Raw genomic sequence first — 15,273 nt, 5'->3', positions numbered from 1 at the left:
CCACCAAATTTTGCAGCTGATCCCAGGCAGCCTTCTGTAGCTGGTGTCTGTTACTCCATCACTCTGCAGGTTTTGGGTCTTTAATTTTCAGAAGTTACTTGCTCCCGTTGGTTGTCCCCATCCCATCAGGTCACCTTGCTTTGCTATGGAATGCTCCTGTTTTGATTACTTATTTTTCCCCCCCCTGCAAAATTCCTTTTTGTGGTGGTGGTGTTTTTTGCTGTGAGGTTTTTGATTGTTTGTTTGGTTGGTAGGTTGTTTTTTTTTGAAGGGGTGGGTGGGTTTGTTTTGTTTGTTTGTTTTGTTTGTATGGGTTTGTGTGTGGTTTTATTTTAGTTTGGGGTTTTTATGTTGATTTGGGGTTTTTTTTGATTTTGAGGTGGGGTTTTTTTGGTTTGGTTGGGTTTGTGGGATTTTGGTTTGGGGTTTTTTGTTGTTTCTTTTTTCTTTTGCTTTGGGGGTTTGTTTTGTTTGGGTGGGTTTGTGTTTTGTTTTGAGGAGATTTTTTTTTCTTGTTTTGGGTTTATTTTTTGGTTTGGGGCAGTTTGGTTTGGCTGGGTTTGCATTTTGTGGGCTTTTTTGGTTTAGGGTTTGGAAATTTTTGTTGGTTTGAGGGTTTTTTGTTTGTTTTGGTTTTCTTGTTTGGGTGAATTGTGTTTTGCTTTGGGGGGTGGGTTTTTTTTGGGGGGGGTGGGCAGTTTGGTTGTGTTTGCATTTTGTGGTTTTTTTAATTGTTTAGGCTTTGGATTTTTTCGTTGCTTTGAGGTTTTGTTTTGGGGGGTTGTTTTCTTTGGGTGGGTTTCCGTTTTGTTTGGGGGAGGCTTGGGGTTTTTGGGGGGTTTTGGGGGGCAATTTGGTTCGGGCGGGGTTTTTTTTGTTTTGGGTTTGTATTTTTTTGTTATTTTGGGGCGGTTGTTTTGTTTGGGTGGATTTGTGTTTTGTTGCGGGGGGGGGGACTTGGGGTTTTTTTGTTGTTTTGGCTTGATTTGGGGAGTTTGGTCAGGTTGGTTTGGGTGGGGTTTTTTGTTTGTTTTCAGTTGGGTTTGTTTTTTTTTTTTTTGCTACCGCCTTTCCTTGTTTATAGTTTTTGGGTTCGTTTGAAGGGGGTTTGGGCTCTGCCTAACGCTCCAGGCCGGGCTTTGGCTGCGGCGCCGCCAGGGGGCGCCCGTGCCGGCGGGGGCGCGGCCGGTGCCGGGGGGGGGGGGGGCGCGGCCCGTGCGCGCCCTTTCCGCTCCGTTTCCGCGTTGTCCCGCGGAGGAGGCGGCGGGGGGGGTGTGTGTGGTGCCTCCGCGCCGCGTCCCAGCTGTGGCGGAGCCGGTCGGGGGTTTTGCCGAGGCCGGAGCACAGGTGGGTGCGCGGGGCGGGCGGGCGCTTCGTGCGGAGTTTTAAGCAGAGTTTGAGGTGTTGGCGCGTACCGGCTGCCTGGGCTCCCGCAGCGTAAACCGCGGTGGCCGGGGCCTGCGCTTTCCCGGGGGGGGGGGGGCGGCTCTGGGGCACCCACACCCGGAGCTCCACGGGTGCTGCTGAAAGCCGCCCAGCAACACAGCAAGGCGAAGTGCCCACGGCTGAATTTGGGTGGAATTCAGCCCCCTGAAGGTAACAGTGTGAGGGAGGAGCAAGCCAGAAGTGGGGGGGTTGCAAGTGACGTTTCCCATCGAAAAAATTCCCAGCCTCAGCGTGCTCTTGAGAGCTTGTGCGTGGCGTTGGGTGGGAGCAGCCATGTGCATCTCGTGGCTGATGAATGGTCACAGTTCTTCTGGGTGCTGTGTCAAAGCGTGATGGGTGCTGCTGTGCGTGTGAGGGGGAACGACGCCCTGTGCCCACCACCGGGGTTTTCAGTCTGGTGCAGCTCAGGTCAGGTACTCCCCATTGCCTGGTCAAAGTCCATGGCTTTCTTTTGGCTTGTACCAACAGCGTTCAGGTTGATAAAGGTCTTGGAGTTACTGCTGGCTGTGCTTGTGTGGTGTTTTAGGCTTCCTCGGATGCCTAAAACCAACAGTCCAGCTTAAGGATGCTGAGAGAGGCTGGTTCATTCTCCAGATGTGATGGCAGGCCTGTGGCTGGGAGCTGTGCTGGATGGCGAGTTTTTGGCAAGGTCTGGGGTCAGGCTGCTCAGCAGAGTTTCTCTGCTGGCCATGAACTGTGCTTTTACTGGTTCACTTGAGGTTACCCATAAAATAGGCTGGCATGCAGTTCTCCGGCAAGGGATTCCTTGACGAATGCTGGGCTGGCCCGTGCTCAGTACTTCCCTCCTATGTCCAGTTCTTTCTAAGAAATTTGATGCTTCTCTGGAGGCTGGGAGGTGCCTATTCCACCCTGCCAACCTCCAGCCCAAGAAGGCCTACTGAGCTTTTTAACATACCAGAATAGCGAAATGAGTCTCTCTAATTGGCCATTTAGATGCTAATTTGCTTCTCTTAGGCCTATGCCAGATCAACCTGCCCCAGAAGTGAGTCAGAAAGAGCCTGCTGTCTTCATGAATTATTCACTTTGCACAACTGCACCTGCCTGGCTGGGGATCAGAAGGAAATAAGGCCAAAGTCTGATAAATAAAGGTACACCTTGGCAGGTGGAAGAGTGCTGGCTTTCCTCCCCGGCATCCTAGGGTGCTGGGGAGCCAGAAGACTGCTTTGCTTGGGCAAGACCTGGTTCTTGTATCAAGTTCCCATATATCAAGTAGCCACGCTAATAAGTGCCTCTCATTAATACAGGATTGTTGGTGCTGTACGTCAGTTTTCCTGTAGAGCTGATTTTATCTTCGCACTCCTAGGACTGGTGTGGACCTCCAGGGCATTGTATTTTATCAGGTCTTTAACAAGCTCTGTCTTTAAAGCAGTTAGACTTTTTGCCACTGCTGCTAGGATTGGGAAGCACCTCCTGTGTATGGGAACCGTCTTTGTTTACCCCCCAAACCTCATCCTCACTTTCGAAGCTGACTTTATGTGGTAATGACACCTCTCACTTTCTATGTACTGTGGCTGGTTTCTGTTTAATTTGGGCTAGGCCAACCACATCCAAATACATGGTGCTGAATGAGGTTTTCCCTATTTTGCTGGCACTGGTACTGCTTAGATTAAGCTTTCATGGTGAGACAGCCTGGAGAAAGTCTGTCTGATTGGGTTCTGAAGTTGTTGTCCCAAAGCTTGCCAAGGTTTTGCGATGTTTATTTGGACATTGTGCTTTCCTCGTCTCTGTTGGCCCAAGCTGCAGAGCTGCAAGTCAAGTCTGATTGTACTGAATTCCTTGTGTCGCCGGGCTCTCCATCTGTTAAGAGCTTGTGCTGTTGTAGGGATTTGTTGCAGTAGGAAATGGCAAGAGGCTGTTTCTCAGCTGTGCCCCTGTGCGCCGGCCCAGCTCTCTCCCTTCCTGAGGGTGGGGAGCAGGAAGGGGATGGGGATCGCTCTGCTCTGCTGTGCTCGTGTTTCCCACCTGCTTAGCCCCTGTGAAATGTCGATGCAGGCTCCTTTTTGCTGGAAGGGCTGACAAACTGTTAGTTGTAGGTGTGGAGGGGCAGTTCTAAGTGGTTTGTGTGTGAGGAAAAACTTTTATAAAGCCCTGATTAGGGGTACCACTTGTACAGCAGGCCCAGCTCTCCTCTGGCTCTGAGACTTGGCTGTATCTTGAAAGTCAAGTTTGTGTCTTCTGCCACACTTTTACAGCCCCAAGGGTTATTCTGTCGCTTCAAAATAGACGTGTGCTTTGAAGTACAACTGTGGCAGTAGGATCTTTAAAACATGAGGGGAAGACTTGTGTCTGGACTAAATGGCCTTTCCCTGCCTGCTCACACTTGTCTCCCTGCTGCGCGACTAGTGTTGGGGAAGAAAAGGGACTGGCTGGTGGTGGGCGGGAGGCAGAAGCTGGGTTAACCTTATCTATCTCTGCTAGTCATTTATCCTCTGTCATAGCAACAAGAGCAAACACTCACTTAGTTGCTAAGGTTTCCCAGGGATAATGGGGTCTGGTGCATGGAGCAGAGAGTAATTACACTGCCTCTTGGAGGGAGTAGCGCTAAAAGGATAAACAGGACAGTGTGGTACCTGGTGCAAACTGGGAGTCCTGAGGGAGGTGACTTCCTCAAAGCAAGTGAGTTAATTACACCAGCACAGCTCAGCTTGGGAATTGGGAACTTGTCTCTGGCCAACTGTGTAATTTTTATTTTTTAAATGAAGTATTTAAAAAAAATAATTGCCTAGTTAATTTCCTATAAAAAACAAATTAATATAAACACAAACTGCTTAGCTGAAATAACCAGGCGAATGAACGCTGACTGGAGAGTTCCTTATGGGCCTGTGCAGGACATTTTTGTGTTTGTAGGGCTCTGAGGAATTAATGTTTTACGGGCACCTCTAATCAGCCCAGCTGCAGGAGGGCTTGTGCAGGCTGTGCTTTTGCTGCTGTGAGGAGCTGTTTGCTACCACAGTGACTACCTCAATGTCAGCAAGACCCTTCAGTTTTAAATTTGATTTAGTCAAGGTATTTGAGGTGGAGGAGTGGGGAAGGGACTTGGTGTAGCAACATGATGCTAAAAGTGGCCATGAGCTGAAAAAGCAAGCTGATAAATTTGGGACAGAAGAATGTTAAGGGTGTTAAATACAGAGCAACAGCCTGGCTCGGGGAGTGCATGATCCAAGACTATTCTTTAAGCATCTGCTCTTGGAGCTGGTCAGATACCAGGTACTGTGCTCACTGGACCTTTGGCATGGCCTGTTACGACTGCTCTGTTAGTAAGGTTCCACACCTTCCACTAGCCCAGATTGCCCAAAGCCCCATCCACCCTGGCCTTGAACACTTCCATTCCTGGGCAACCTGTTCCAGTGTCTCACCACCCTCACAGTGAAGAATTTCTTCCTTACACCTAATCTAAATCAACCTTTCAGTTTAAAACCATTATCCCTTGTCCTCTTGCTACGCTCCCTGATAAAGAATCCCTCCCCAGCTTTCCTGCTTGTGAGATCCTGCTCACTTTGCTGTCTTGTGGTGACTCTGCAGGGATGTGGGGCCAAATCAGCAGCATGACCCTGCCGCTGTTCCCTTTGCTCAGACCCCACCAGAAGACTTCTCCCTCACAGCTGAAGTCCTGTTCTCAGGTGCCTTGTTCTCTGGCTGCGGAGTAAAAGTCTCATCATGGAGGCAGCAGAAGCAGCGCTACATCAGAGCTGCAGGCAGAGATGTGCTCAGTTATGCCTCCTCCGAAAGGCTCCTGGCCCCATGCACAGGGCTGGCTCGCCGCGGGCAGCGCTCCTTCCTTGCAGCGCTCCCCTTCTGTGCCAAGGGCAGCCAGGTGGACTCGGATTTAATGAGGTTTTGTTTCACATGACTTCCTCCATCATAGGAAAGGAACAAACAGGTGGAGTGTTTTTAAAGCAGGTCATAGAGTATCGATAAGAGCTTCCTTTTAATTCAGGTAAAAAGCAGAATCTTGGAAGTTTTTCTTTCTGTACTTGTGCTTCCCCTTTATTCTGTATGCATTGTACTTGCAGCTAGGCCAAGAGCTGTGGGTTTTTCTTGCTCTCTCACCTCTAGAGACTGGCTCCTTCTGCCCTTTGTTAGCTTGTTGAGAGAAGCAGAGGACAGGGAGGGGATGGCTCGGTGAGGTAGGTGCTAACTGGAGTATTTTTGAGAGAGAATGCAGTAGAGGCTGACTGCAAGAGAGGGATGTTTCACCACAGCCCGTAGAAGTGACTCCCCAGGCTGGCGTGATTTTTGCTATCTTGGTGTTTCTGATTAGGCTGATTCCACCGTACTTCTTGTCCTGTACAGAGATAAGAGGGAGGATGCTTCATGCCTTCTAGATTCTGGTACCATTTCTCTGTGGCATTGTTCCCATGGCTGTGCAAGATATTCCTCCTTTCCCTCCAGCCCTGCTAGTGCTCCTGTTTCTGCCCCAGTAGACTGTGGCCTGCATTCCCATGTCATTCTTGTTTCCTTCTCTGGGGTAGTTGTGTCAAACCACACTGGGCTTTTTTCAGAGGCAAAGGTGCAAAGCCACTTGCAATGCCTGTTTACATCAGAGGGAGCAGCAGATACCCAGTGCTGCCGAAAGAAAATGCTCCTGTAAATATTTTAGGGAATGATCTATTTGAGGATTGTTTTGGGATATGATGGATCTCTAGGCTGTGTTTCGTTTTGCTTCTCTCTTTGCAAATGCTGCTCAGGCAATGGTGGAGAACAGAAAGCGTATGCTGAGTAACAAGAGGCAAAAGAGCATGACATTGCTTGGTTTTTTTCAGTCCTGCTGAGAAAAGTGCACTGTGGTATGAGGCTGGAGAATGTGTTTAGGTCTCTCCTGAGAATGAGCTGATGGGCTCTGTTGTGACTTGCCTTTGGCTCTGTTAGAGCAGATAAAGCTCTGCAGAGGAGGGGCAGATGTATTCAGCACTGCTTTCCACCCGGAAAGCACAGCTGCTGGCAAAGCAAACTCCTCTGCCCTGACCATGGTACGGGGCTCACCTCCAGCTCTAGGTTTTGTGCTAAACATCCTGCAGCTGCCAAGCATCGGTGCGGTTGTGTGCGTTCAGCCTCGCCAGCGGACACTGAGTGTGTGGGCTGTGCAGTCCTTCAGGTGTGCGAGAGTGGGAGGGAAGAGTACATGGTATATCTGAAGAGTAATTTAATATATGCATTTGTGTGGGGGGCTATATGTGCATATAATCCTGTAGCAACACATCACAGGCTTGGAAAATCCCAGGTTAGCCATTCTGTTTGGAGTTTCTATCTGCTTTTAACACTGGCCCGGGGGCGGGAGCCTCCGTATTCTTTTGCTGTTAATGCTTGATTGCTCCCCTGCGTGTGAGCTGCTGTGGGACGTGTGCGGGGACTGCGTTCCTCTCCTCGCTTGAGATCGTGAAGATGAAAAGAGCAGGAGGTGTTCTGGGACAAAATGGAAATGCAAGCCCACGGCATGTATGGCACTGAGCAGAGCAGGGAAAGTAGTTGGTAAATTGAAGATGCCAGCGTTCAAGGATTTCTTCGAGGGACCATCCCTTTCAAAAGCAATCACCTTAACTAATGTAGTAAGGGTTTTAAAAAATTTTGTGTGACGTTTCTGTATGCCCTTGCTGTCTCAACCCTCTTTGCCAGACCTCGGCTGCAGCCTCCCATCTCCTCTACGCCTCGCTTTGCTGTACAGTTGGACTGTGCTGCTGAGCATTATGCTCAATCGTTACGAGTCTTCACCCTTTTTATACATCTGTACCCCTGCACTGACAGAAGTCTGTGTTTCATGTGGAATTCCTCCTCTCCTGCCTATTGTCTTCAGACTCTCTCAAGAAATTGGATGGTCGAAGAGGAGGGAACTGGTCTGTTGTGACTGTTTTGACTCTCAAGGCTGACGTGGGGTTTGGCAGGAGATAGCTGTCAGTTCTCCAATACAGGTTAGCGTTTCTGTGCCGGCAGGTGAGTGCGGCGTGTGTGGCACATGTGAGCTCAGCGTAGGGAGAGGGAGATTGCTTTGCACAAGCTGCGTGCCTGCCTGGGTAAGAGGGCCAAGGCCGTGCAGGCTGTGATGCCTCTGAGCCTGGCACAGAGCAGCAAGTTCTGGGTGTGCTGACAGATAGCAAGCGTAGGTGCAGCACGCTGCACCATGGGCACTGCTGGAGGAAGTGTGCTGTGGATTGAGACTGGAACATGTGTTTTCTTGGGAACTACCACACAGTTGGCAGGTGATATACCTTGCCTGCTATAGTATCTGATTTGTGTTTGCCAAACAGCATTAAACACGTTATCTCTGCCCAGCAGGTATGGCTTCAAAGCTGGCAAGTGTCTGTTCTGGGGAAGGTAAGTATTAATACCTGGAAATTTATGCATTAGGGCTTGTGAGACACTTGCTCTGCTGGAGAGCAAATCCAGCTGGAGAAAAGCTTGGAACATCAAGACTAGTTTTGCCTCCACTGAAATCTTTTGGCTGTGCCTGTCCCTTGGTGCTTTCTGTTCACCTGAGCTGCTGGTAGGACTCAGAACTGCTTAGTTGCAGAGTCTCTCTTGGGGCTGCATTTCTCCCACGAGTGTGTGGAAGCTGGCTCGTTGCCTCTACTGATCAGTTCACTGGGGAATTGTCATTGAACACAAGGAATTAGTGGTGTGACCATGCTGGTTACAGGAGCCACAGTAGGAGATCTGCTGCAAGAGGTGCTGTCTTAAACATCAGAGAATGCAAACAAGCTGCTATTGTAGGCTGTAGTTATAAATATCAAGCTATTATGGAGGCAGTTTTAATGAACGAAATGACTTGCCACTATTCATGCTGATTGTCGCGTGGGTTTTTGTTTGTTACCCCATTAAGAGGTAAAAAAAAGCAACTGTACCTTCTTTGTGTCCTTTAGAGTGGCTTGCTTTGTCAGTGCTGCAGCGCTGGGGCTCTAGAAGTGATGGGGCAGAGATTATTCTTACAAACAGTGCTTTTTTCTAGTTTGAAATGAAAAATCAGAACTGACAAAGGGTCTCTAGCTTTTTTTTTCAGAGTACCATAAAATCTAGACTTGCAGCCTTGCCTTCAAGGTATTTGAAGGTATTTATTGGCTTATATTTTATGAGGACGGTGGTATGTTTTTATCGCTGTCTGTGGGTGAGAGTCTGTCTGCTTCCACCGTGTGCGGTGCCAGCAGATCACCTCTGTTTTGCTTGCCAGAAGAGCGGCCTGTCGGGATGGTTAATAAGGCTGTGCCAAGTGCTGCCCTGAGCTTTCTTGAGGGTGGAGTGGCAGCTGTGCTCAGCGCTGTGTTTGATTCTTACAGGTGTGATCCCTGCCTCTCCTCCCCAGCCTGGTGCCATGGCTGACACGATTTTTGGCAGCGGGACAGGCCAGTGGGTGTGCCCCAACGACCGGCAGCTGGCACTGCGTGCCAAGTGAGTCCTCACCAGCCGCCTCCTCTCCTTCCAGCCTCAGCTCTGGCCTGAATGGTCTCATGGGATCTGTGTGGAGCACTGGCCTCATCCACAGGGGTTTGCCTGTCACACAGACCCCTCTGTAACCCAGAAGTGTGCCTTTGGGGTGCGCTCGGAGCCTGCTAAGCTGGGGCTCGGTGCTTGGCTGCTGCTCGGAGCTGCCAGCCTGAGTGGTGTTTGCAGTGGGGCTGTGTGTGGTGGGAGGCCATCCCACCAGCCCTCCCCTGGGTGAAAGCAGGGGTTCGGAAGCAAGCTTGTATCTCTGCAGCACCCTAAATATAATTGATAGCATCCCCCACCTGCCAGCATTCTTTTGTTTTAGGAACTTGTCATTTGATCTCATTTTCCCCTGAAGTTAAATTACTGCATAACCTAGACAAAAGGGATGGAGATGAGTCAAGCGCTAGAATTGTTTCTTGGATGCTTTCCTTCTCTGGCAGCCAGCACCATGCCACTGCCACCTCTGCTCTCGTCTGAAACTCTGGGGTCAGCCTGCTGCAGAGTGTTAGAAAATAGGAGGTCACCCTGTGTCTGAGGGGTCTGCCTGACTGTGAACAGTGCACACCACTGCCACTTCTCCAGCCTTCACCTGAAAGCCTCATTATCAGCTGTTCTGGTAGTGCCCTGCATTCTGCTAACAGCCCTGACTTTATCCAGTGACCTCTAAACCCCTACTGAATGGTAATTAATTGAGCTGTGAAAGCTCCCGCCCGTTCCCAAGTGAGCTAAGGAGGAGATATGTCAGCTGCTGTGTGTGAGGCACGGAGGGAAGTGACTTGCTGAAGCCCTTGTGCAGGGGCTTAGACCAAGGGAGGAAGCTGCCAAATTTTTATTTCCGAGCGTGCCTGGTGATTTGTGTGTTTGAACTGAGGACCTTAGAAACATGTAGTCTGGAGGGAGGAGGGTGCGGGTAATCCCCGTGTTCAGGAGTCTGTTGTTGGTGTTTGTGGTGTCTGGCATCAGCACCCATCTATGTAAGGGTACCCCCAAGATAGCCAGCCCTGGGTGCGCTAGTTTGCCTTATGGGCAGAGTCAAACAGGAGCGAGGACATGAAGTGGTAAAATACAGACTGGAGCAGAAAGGGGAATGAGAGGGCAGACAGAGAGGCAGTGTAGCACTCTGCTACTGGAGGAGTGACGTGGTGATCTGGTCACTGAGAAAGAGACTCCTGCTTTGGGCGTTAGCCAGGGAACAGACTTTTCTGATGCAAAGCTGTTGTGGGCTCTGTGTTCCTGGCAGGTTGGGCCTGTGGGGCAGGGCAGGGGTTTTGTGCTTTCCTTTCACAGCTTAATTCTTCCCTCCACCCCCTCCCACAGGCTCCAGACAGGCTGGTCGGTGCACACGTTCCAGACTGAGAAGCAGAGGAAGATGCAGGCTCTGAGCCCACAGGAACTTGAGGTCATTCTGGAAGTCATCCGCAAGGCAGAGAAATTGGACATCACCGAGCAGCAGCGCATTGGGTACAGTCACATTCATTTGTCCCCTCCCCTCAGAAGGAAAGGTCAGTGCAGACAGAGGAGTGGCTCTCCTGGCTGCGTGAGCTCAGCCTCCATCAGTCAGAGCATCCCTTAGGTCAGTTGTTTTCCCCTCCCATGTTGCTTGTTTGGAGGTGATGAACATTGGGAAGGATGTGATGTTTTCTTTCTCTCTCAAGCCTTTCTCGTGCCTTCTGTGAGCCTTTGGGCTTTCTGCGGTTGCAGCCGCTGACACAGTCCCTGGTAAATGCAGCCTGTGCTGAGGCAGCTGTCCCAGTGTTTCTGGAAGAGGCTGGGGAAGGTGCTGAGCTGCGCAGCTGCACCCATGGCTAGTGGACAGTATGGCTTAGAAACCGCTGCTGGCAGCACAGCCCCATGGGATTTTGCCTGGAGCAATGAACGAGTTTATGTTCTAGTTGGCTGAGCCCTCTGGAAGGGGTTTGCTAGCTTGAATTACTTAATTTATGGGCATCCTTTTGCTGCTGCAGATTTCCATTTGCTTTCAGTCCTGCTGGAGCTCTGGCCTCAGCAGTGTCTGTGATCATCCCACACTGACTGCCTTCCCATTTCCCAGCAGTGTTTTGTCTTCATGAGACAGGAAACCCCAGTGAGTCCCAGCCCGTGTCCAGCAGGCCCAGCTTCGCTCTGTCCCTGTGCAGTGCACATTAGTGAGTGCTAACAAGAACTGACAGTGATGTTTGTGTGATGTATGGGAGACCCCAGAAGCGGGCAGCGAGCCCAAGGGACCGAGCGTTCCTGTGCAGTTGTTGGTGTAGCTGCAGAAAGCATTAGTGTTGCTGTTCCTGTGCTGAAGCATTCTCTGAAATGCCGTCGTTGACTCCTGGGAGTTCTCTTGTGCTGAAGTCAAGGATCATAAATCCACTAATGATGGCTCAGCCTGGCTGTGCTGTCTGACCTCATCACCATAGGTAGTACCTCTTTCAAACAGACCTTGCCTTCCTCTCAGTACGGGACTTGGTTGATGGGACATTAGCACTAATGAGAACGGGGTTGCATGGATGGCAGGATTGTGTTTCGTCCCTGAGCCTCATGCACACGCATGGCTGCAGCTGCTCGGTGCCTCTGATAAATGGCCTGGCTGTTACTGTTGCCATCGACAAATGGATGCCTGAGGATTGCCAAGCAGTGATCTTATGACAGCAGCCTTGCTCTGCATGCTCTCCACATCCTGCATCCTAATTGCCTATCCTGCCTTTCTTCCCTTTCGTAGTCCTGCTGCTATGGACATTGTGCATACATATGTGCTTCCTGCCTTCCAAGCGGGCTGTCGAATGAAGCAGGGAGCAGTTACTGGCTTTCCTGTACTGCAGCTGGGCTCATTTTGGTCTGATGGCTTCAGTCTGGCCTTCCTGCTTCTAGTGGGATGTGGGCAAGTCATGTGCCTGCAGTGCTGTTTTCAGTGAGTATATGTAGAAATGGAGCAGGACCTGGCAAGTCTAACTCCTCTGCTCTTTTCTGGTGCTGTCTGACTTGCCCTGATCTGAGCCCTTAAGGCTTTTCCTGCTCAACAAGCAGGAAATCAGTGTGCTGAGTCTGCGTGGCCCCAGTGACAGTGAACTTCTGAAGGGTATAGGATCAGGCCCTTCTTGAGAGCTGTCTGCCCTGCACCCCCTAGCTGAGTCAGGCTTCTCGGTGGTATTCACAGTTTTGATTATTCTGGGATTGGTGAGTGTTGGTAGATTGATTTACAGGGGTTTGTATCCCCTGAAGAGAAGAGCAGCTGATAGGAAACATCGAGTGCAGAGACTGAAGTGAAGGTACATACTGTCCCAGCAAGGGGCCCAGAACTGCACAGAAGCAGCAAAGGTAGGTGGAGCACAGGGCTGCAGGTTTCTGGCATGCCTCAGGACCACGCGCTTTGACTTCCAAGGTGAGTGCTGTGACCTCTGATCTGCCTCTTCCCCCGCAGGCGCCTGGTGGAGCGGCTGGAGAACATGAGAAAGAACGTGATGGGGAATGGCCTCTCGCAGTGTCTGCTCTGCGGTGAACTGCTCGGGCTGCTGGGCAGCACGTCGGTCTTTTGTCAGGATTGCAAAAAGGTGGGTTTGGTCACACAGCTTCCTGCCTGTCCCTGCTAGCAGATCTGTCTAGGAAAGGCCACCAAGCCTCTTGGAAGCTAGATTGTTCTGCAGAGTTAGCTTATCTTAGCCCCACTTGTCTAGGTCAGTGCTGTCAGACCATCAGGTTTTCTCTTGCACCCTGGTTATCTTATTCCTCGGGATCCTAAAGTGCTTAAACTGCACTTAGTGCTGAGATGGGGTGCATCAGCCCCCCTTTCATCTCCCACTCTGGATTTTCATTGTTGTTATTTTAATTTTTTTTTTTTTTTTTTTCACAAAGAGACCCTTCTGGTTTGTCTTACAAAAGAGGTGTACACAAACCTGTACTAGAAAAAAACAACTTTTTCCAGAAGAAATGAGAAATAACCATGTATAAATTTTCTCTCTGAGTTCTTCAAGCTTAAATTCCCACTGGATTTCCAGAGTGGAAGAAGGGACAGAAATGTACAGCCATCAGAGGCAACCCGTAAGAGTCTGTGTGCTTAACTCCTATTTCCTGCAAGGTCTGCCCTTAGACCTTCAAGTAACGCCTCTCTTCAGAGGACTCAAGTCCATCTTCAAGTTCCACACCAGTGTAAGGTGTAACCACTGACACACAAATTGGCCCGTGCGTCAGTGACTGCCTGTGTTTGTGTATGTCATTGGCAGGACTGCACAGGTGCTGTTTGAAAGGCAGCATCAATTTTCAGGGAGGCTGCTGTTCTGTCTGCACCCTGGGGGACGACTGTTGCTTCTAGACTCTGCAGCCAAGGGGTTAATCTGTATTGCTGTGGAGATGATGATCTCCAAGGCAACCAACCACCTTATCCTCCCTCTGCTGGGAGGCTGCTTTCCCTGCACTTGAAGCCCATTTTTCCCTGGGGAGGTACCTCTGTAAGTGACTGTCTCAGCGTGTTGCCTGGGGAGAGGTGAGGGTACCTTCAGGGTGCAGGAGTGTGTCTTGACTTGCTGGTGGCAGGGAGCAGCCTGTGCTGACTCGTCCCTGGTGGCTACCGGAGCCAAGGAGACACTTGCCAGTGTCACCCACCCTGTCACTGAGATGTCCCGTGGAGCCCACAGGACACCGCTGACTAAAACCTGCTCCTTTACCGTACAGTGTTGGCACCTCTGTGGTGAAGCAGCCATGTGGGCCGTGATGGAGAACCTTTCGTGCTGGCACTGCTGGAGTTCGTGAGATGCTGTTTTCATGCAGAGCAGGCTGCCAGGCTGGGCCTGCACTAGTCCACAGTTGGCTACAACCCTGCTGGGTTTAGAGGTCTTGTACGAGACGAAGGGAGGTGGATGCCCCTTGCAGTCAGAACTGAGCTCCCAGCATCCCTCCATACGTGCTTGCTGGGCAGGGACATGCTATGAGCTGTGCTGCCCTTGCTGTCGAGTGAGTTCCTCCACTGGATCCAATTTTCAGAAGTATAGAGTCACAAAATGATGTGGGTGGGAAGGGACCTTAAAGATCATCCAGTTCCAAACCCCTGCCACAGGCAGGGACATTTTCCACTAGCTCAGGTTGCCCAAAGCCCCATCCAACCTGGCCTTGAACACTTCTGTTTCCTGGACAACCTGTCCCTGTGTCTCACCACCCTCACAGGGAGGAATTTCTTCCTTACACCTAATCTAAATCAACCCCCTTTCAGTTTAAAACCATTATCCCTTGTCCTCTTGCTACAGTCCCTGATAAAGAATCCCTCCCCAGCTTTCCTGTAGCCAACTTTCAAGTGCTGGAAGTAGCTTGGCTTGGCTGAGGCAGGGGTTATGCAGAAGACTGCTTGTAAGGCAGTGACTGGGAAAGTAAATGCAAATCTTTGAACCCCTGGGTCCTAAGCCAGGGAGAAAGTAGCTTTTTAGGACGAGGTGGGGAAGGAAGCAGCAGTAAGGTGCTGGGAAGTGAAAGGTCTGATTTGAATGGGAGCTACAGGGCAGCTCTCCTGGAGAGGAGCACGGGCTCTGTGTGCTGGCAAAGGGCTGGATGGCAGACAGGAGGCAATTAGCTGCTTCCTGCGTTTCAAGCATGTGCAATAACAGGATGTGCTGTTTTCCTGCCACCTTCCCGTGGTGGTTCTGTTCTCACCTTGTCCGAAGCCAGCTAGGTCACATTGCCACAGTGCTTTCTAACGTCCTTCCTGTGAGCCCCGTACACTAATGAGGAGGCAAAAGCCGATTCAGACACTTCCCTGCTCTGTTGTGGGTAGTAACCCCCCCCCCAGCTAGGGAGGCTGTGTGAGACCAAGTCTCTGGGAGGGCCAGGACCAGAAAACCCCAGAGAAGGGCTGTTTGGTTTGGGTTTTTTTTAATGGTTATTTCTTTCTTGTTTGGAGTCTGTTGGGCAGTTCAGGAGCATTCATATCCAGGTTGATTTAAGGTGAGACCCTATTTTCCAACGTGCATTTTGCAGCTGCTTTCAGCTTGGGTGCACTTTTCAGCTGCGTGCAAGCTCAGGATGATGCTGACTGGGTGCCCTGGGCTTCTCCCCTTCCTGCTTTTTAATGTTGTGAAGTGAAGTCAGGGAACAGTCAACCCTTCGGCAGAGCACATGAAGTGGACTGTTACTTTAAGTTTCTTGCCTCTCATCCAGGGATATCCATCATTCGTGCAGTGCTGTATGCAATAAGCAATGGCTTGTCAGGGAATTATGGATTTTTAAAGTTCATATTTTTCTTGCTAGCGTGGCTCTGTTACCATCTCATTGCAGACTGTTTGATTCAATAACAGGAATTGTTGTAATGATGCATCTGAAATGTAGCAAAGAACTTAACCTTCAGCAAGTCCCTTCTGACAAATAGAGGTTCTGGATTTCTTGTAGCCGCATGAATTTTCTAAGTTCCCCTTTCTGTTTTAT

At 50.3% G+C, this 15,273-nt stretch overlaps 1 protein-coding gene across 2 annotated transcripts in view; it reads left to right on the top strand.

Moving 5' to 3' along the window:
- Positions 1-1,280: 1,280 nt before the first annotated feature.
- The window catches only part of RPH3AL (rabphilin 3A like (without C2 domains)), a 40,275-nt gene continuing 26,282 nt past the window's right edge, over positions 1,281-15,273 (top strand). For both annotated transcript variants that reach the window (XM_074923135.1, XM_074923134.1), the window contains exons 1-4: positions 1,281-1,347; positions 8,733-8,844; positions 10,201-10,344; positions 12,290-12,419. In XM_074923135.1, the coding sequence (XP_074779236.1) occupies positions 8,768-8,844; positions 10,201-10,344; positions 12,290-12,419 (351 nt within the window). In that variant the 5' untranslated portion in view covers positions 1,281-1,347; positions 8,733-8,767. The remainder of the gene's footprint in view (positions 1,348-8,732; positions 8,845-10,200; positions 10,345-12,289; positions 12,420-15,273) is intronic.

This window comes from Athene noctua, chromosome 19 (assembly GCF_965140245.1).
Source record: "Athene noctua chromosome 19, bAthNoc1.hap1.1, whole genome shotgun sequence".
Lineage (NCBI taxonomy): Eukaryota > Metazoa > Chordata > Aves > Strigiformes > Strigidae > Athene > Athene noctua.
The sequence above is the reverse complement of the archived record's forward strand: the minus strand, read 5'-3'. Positions and strand labels throughout refer to the sequence as shown.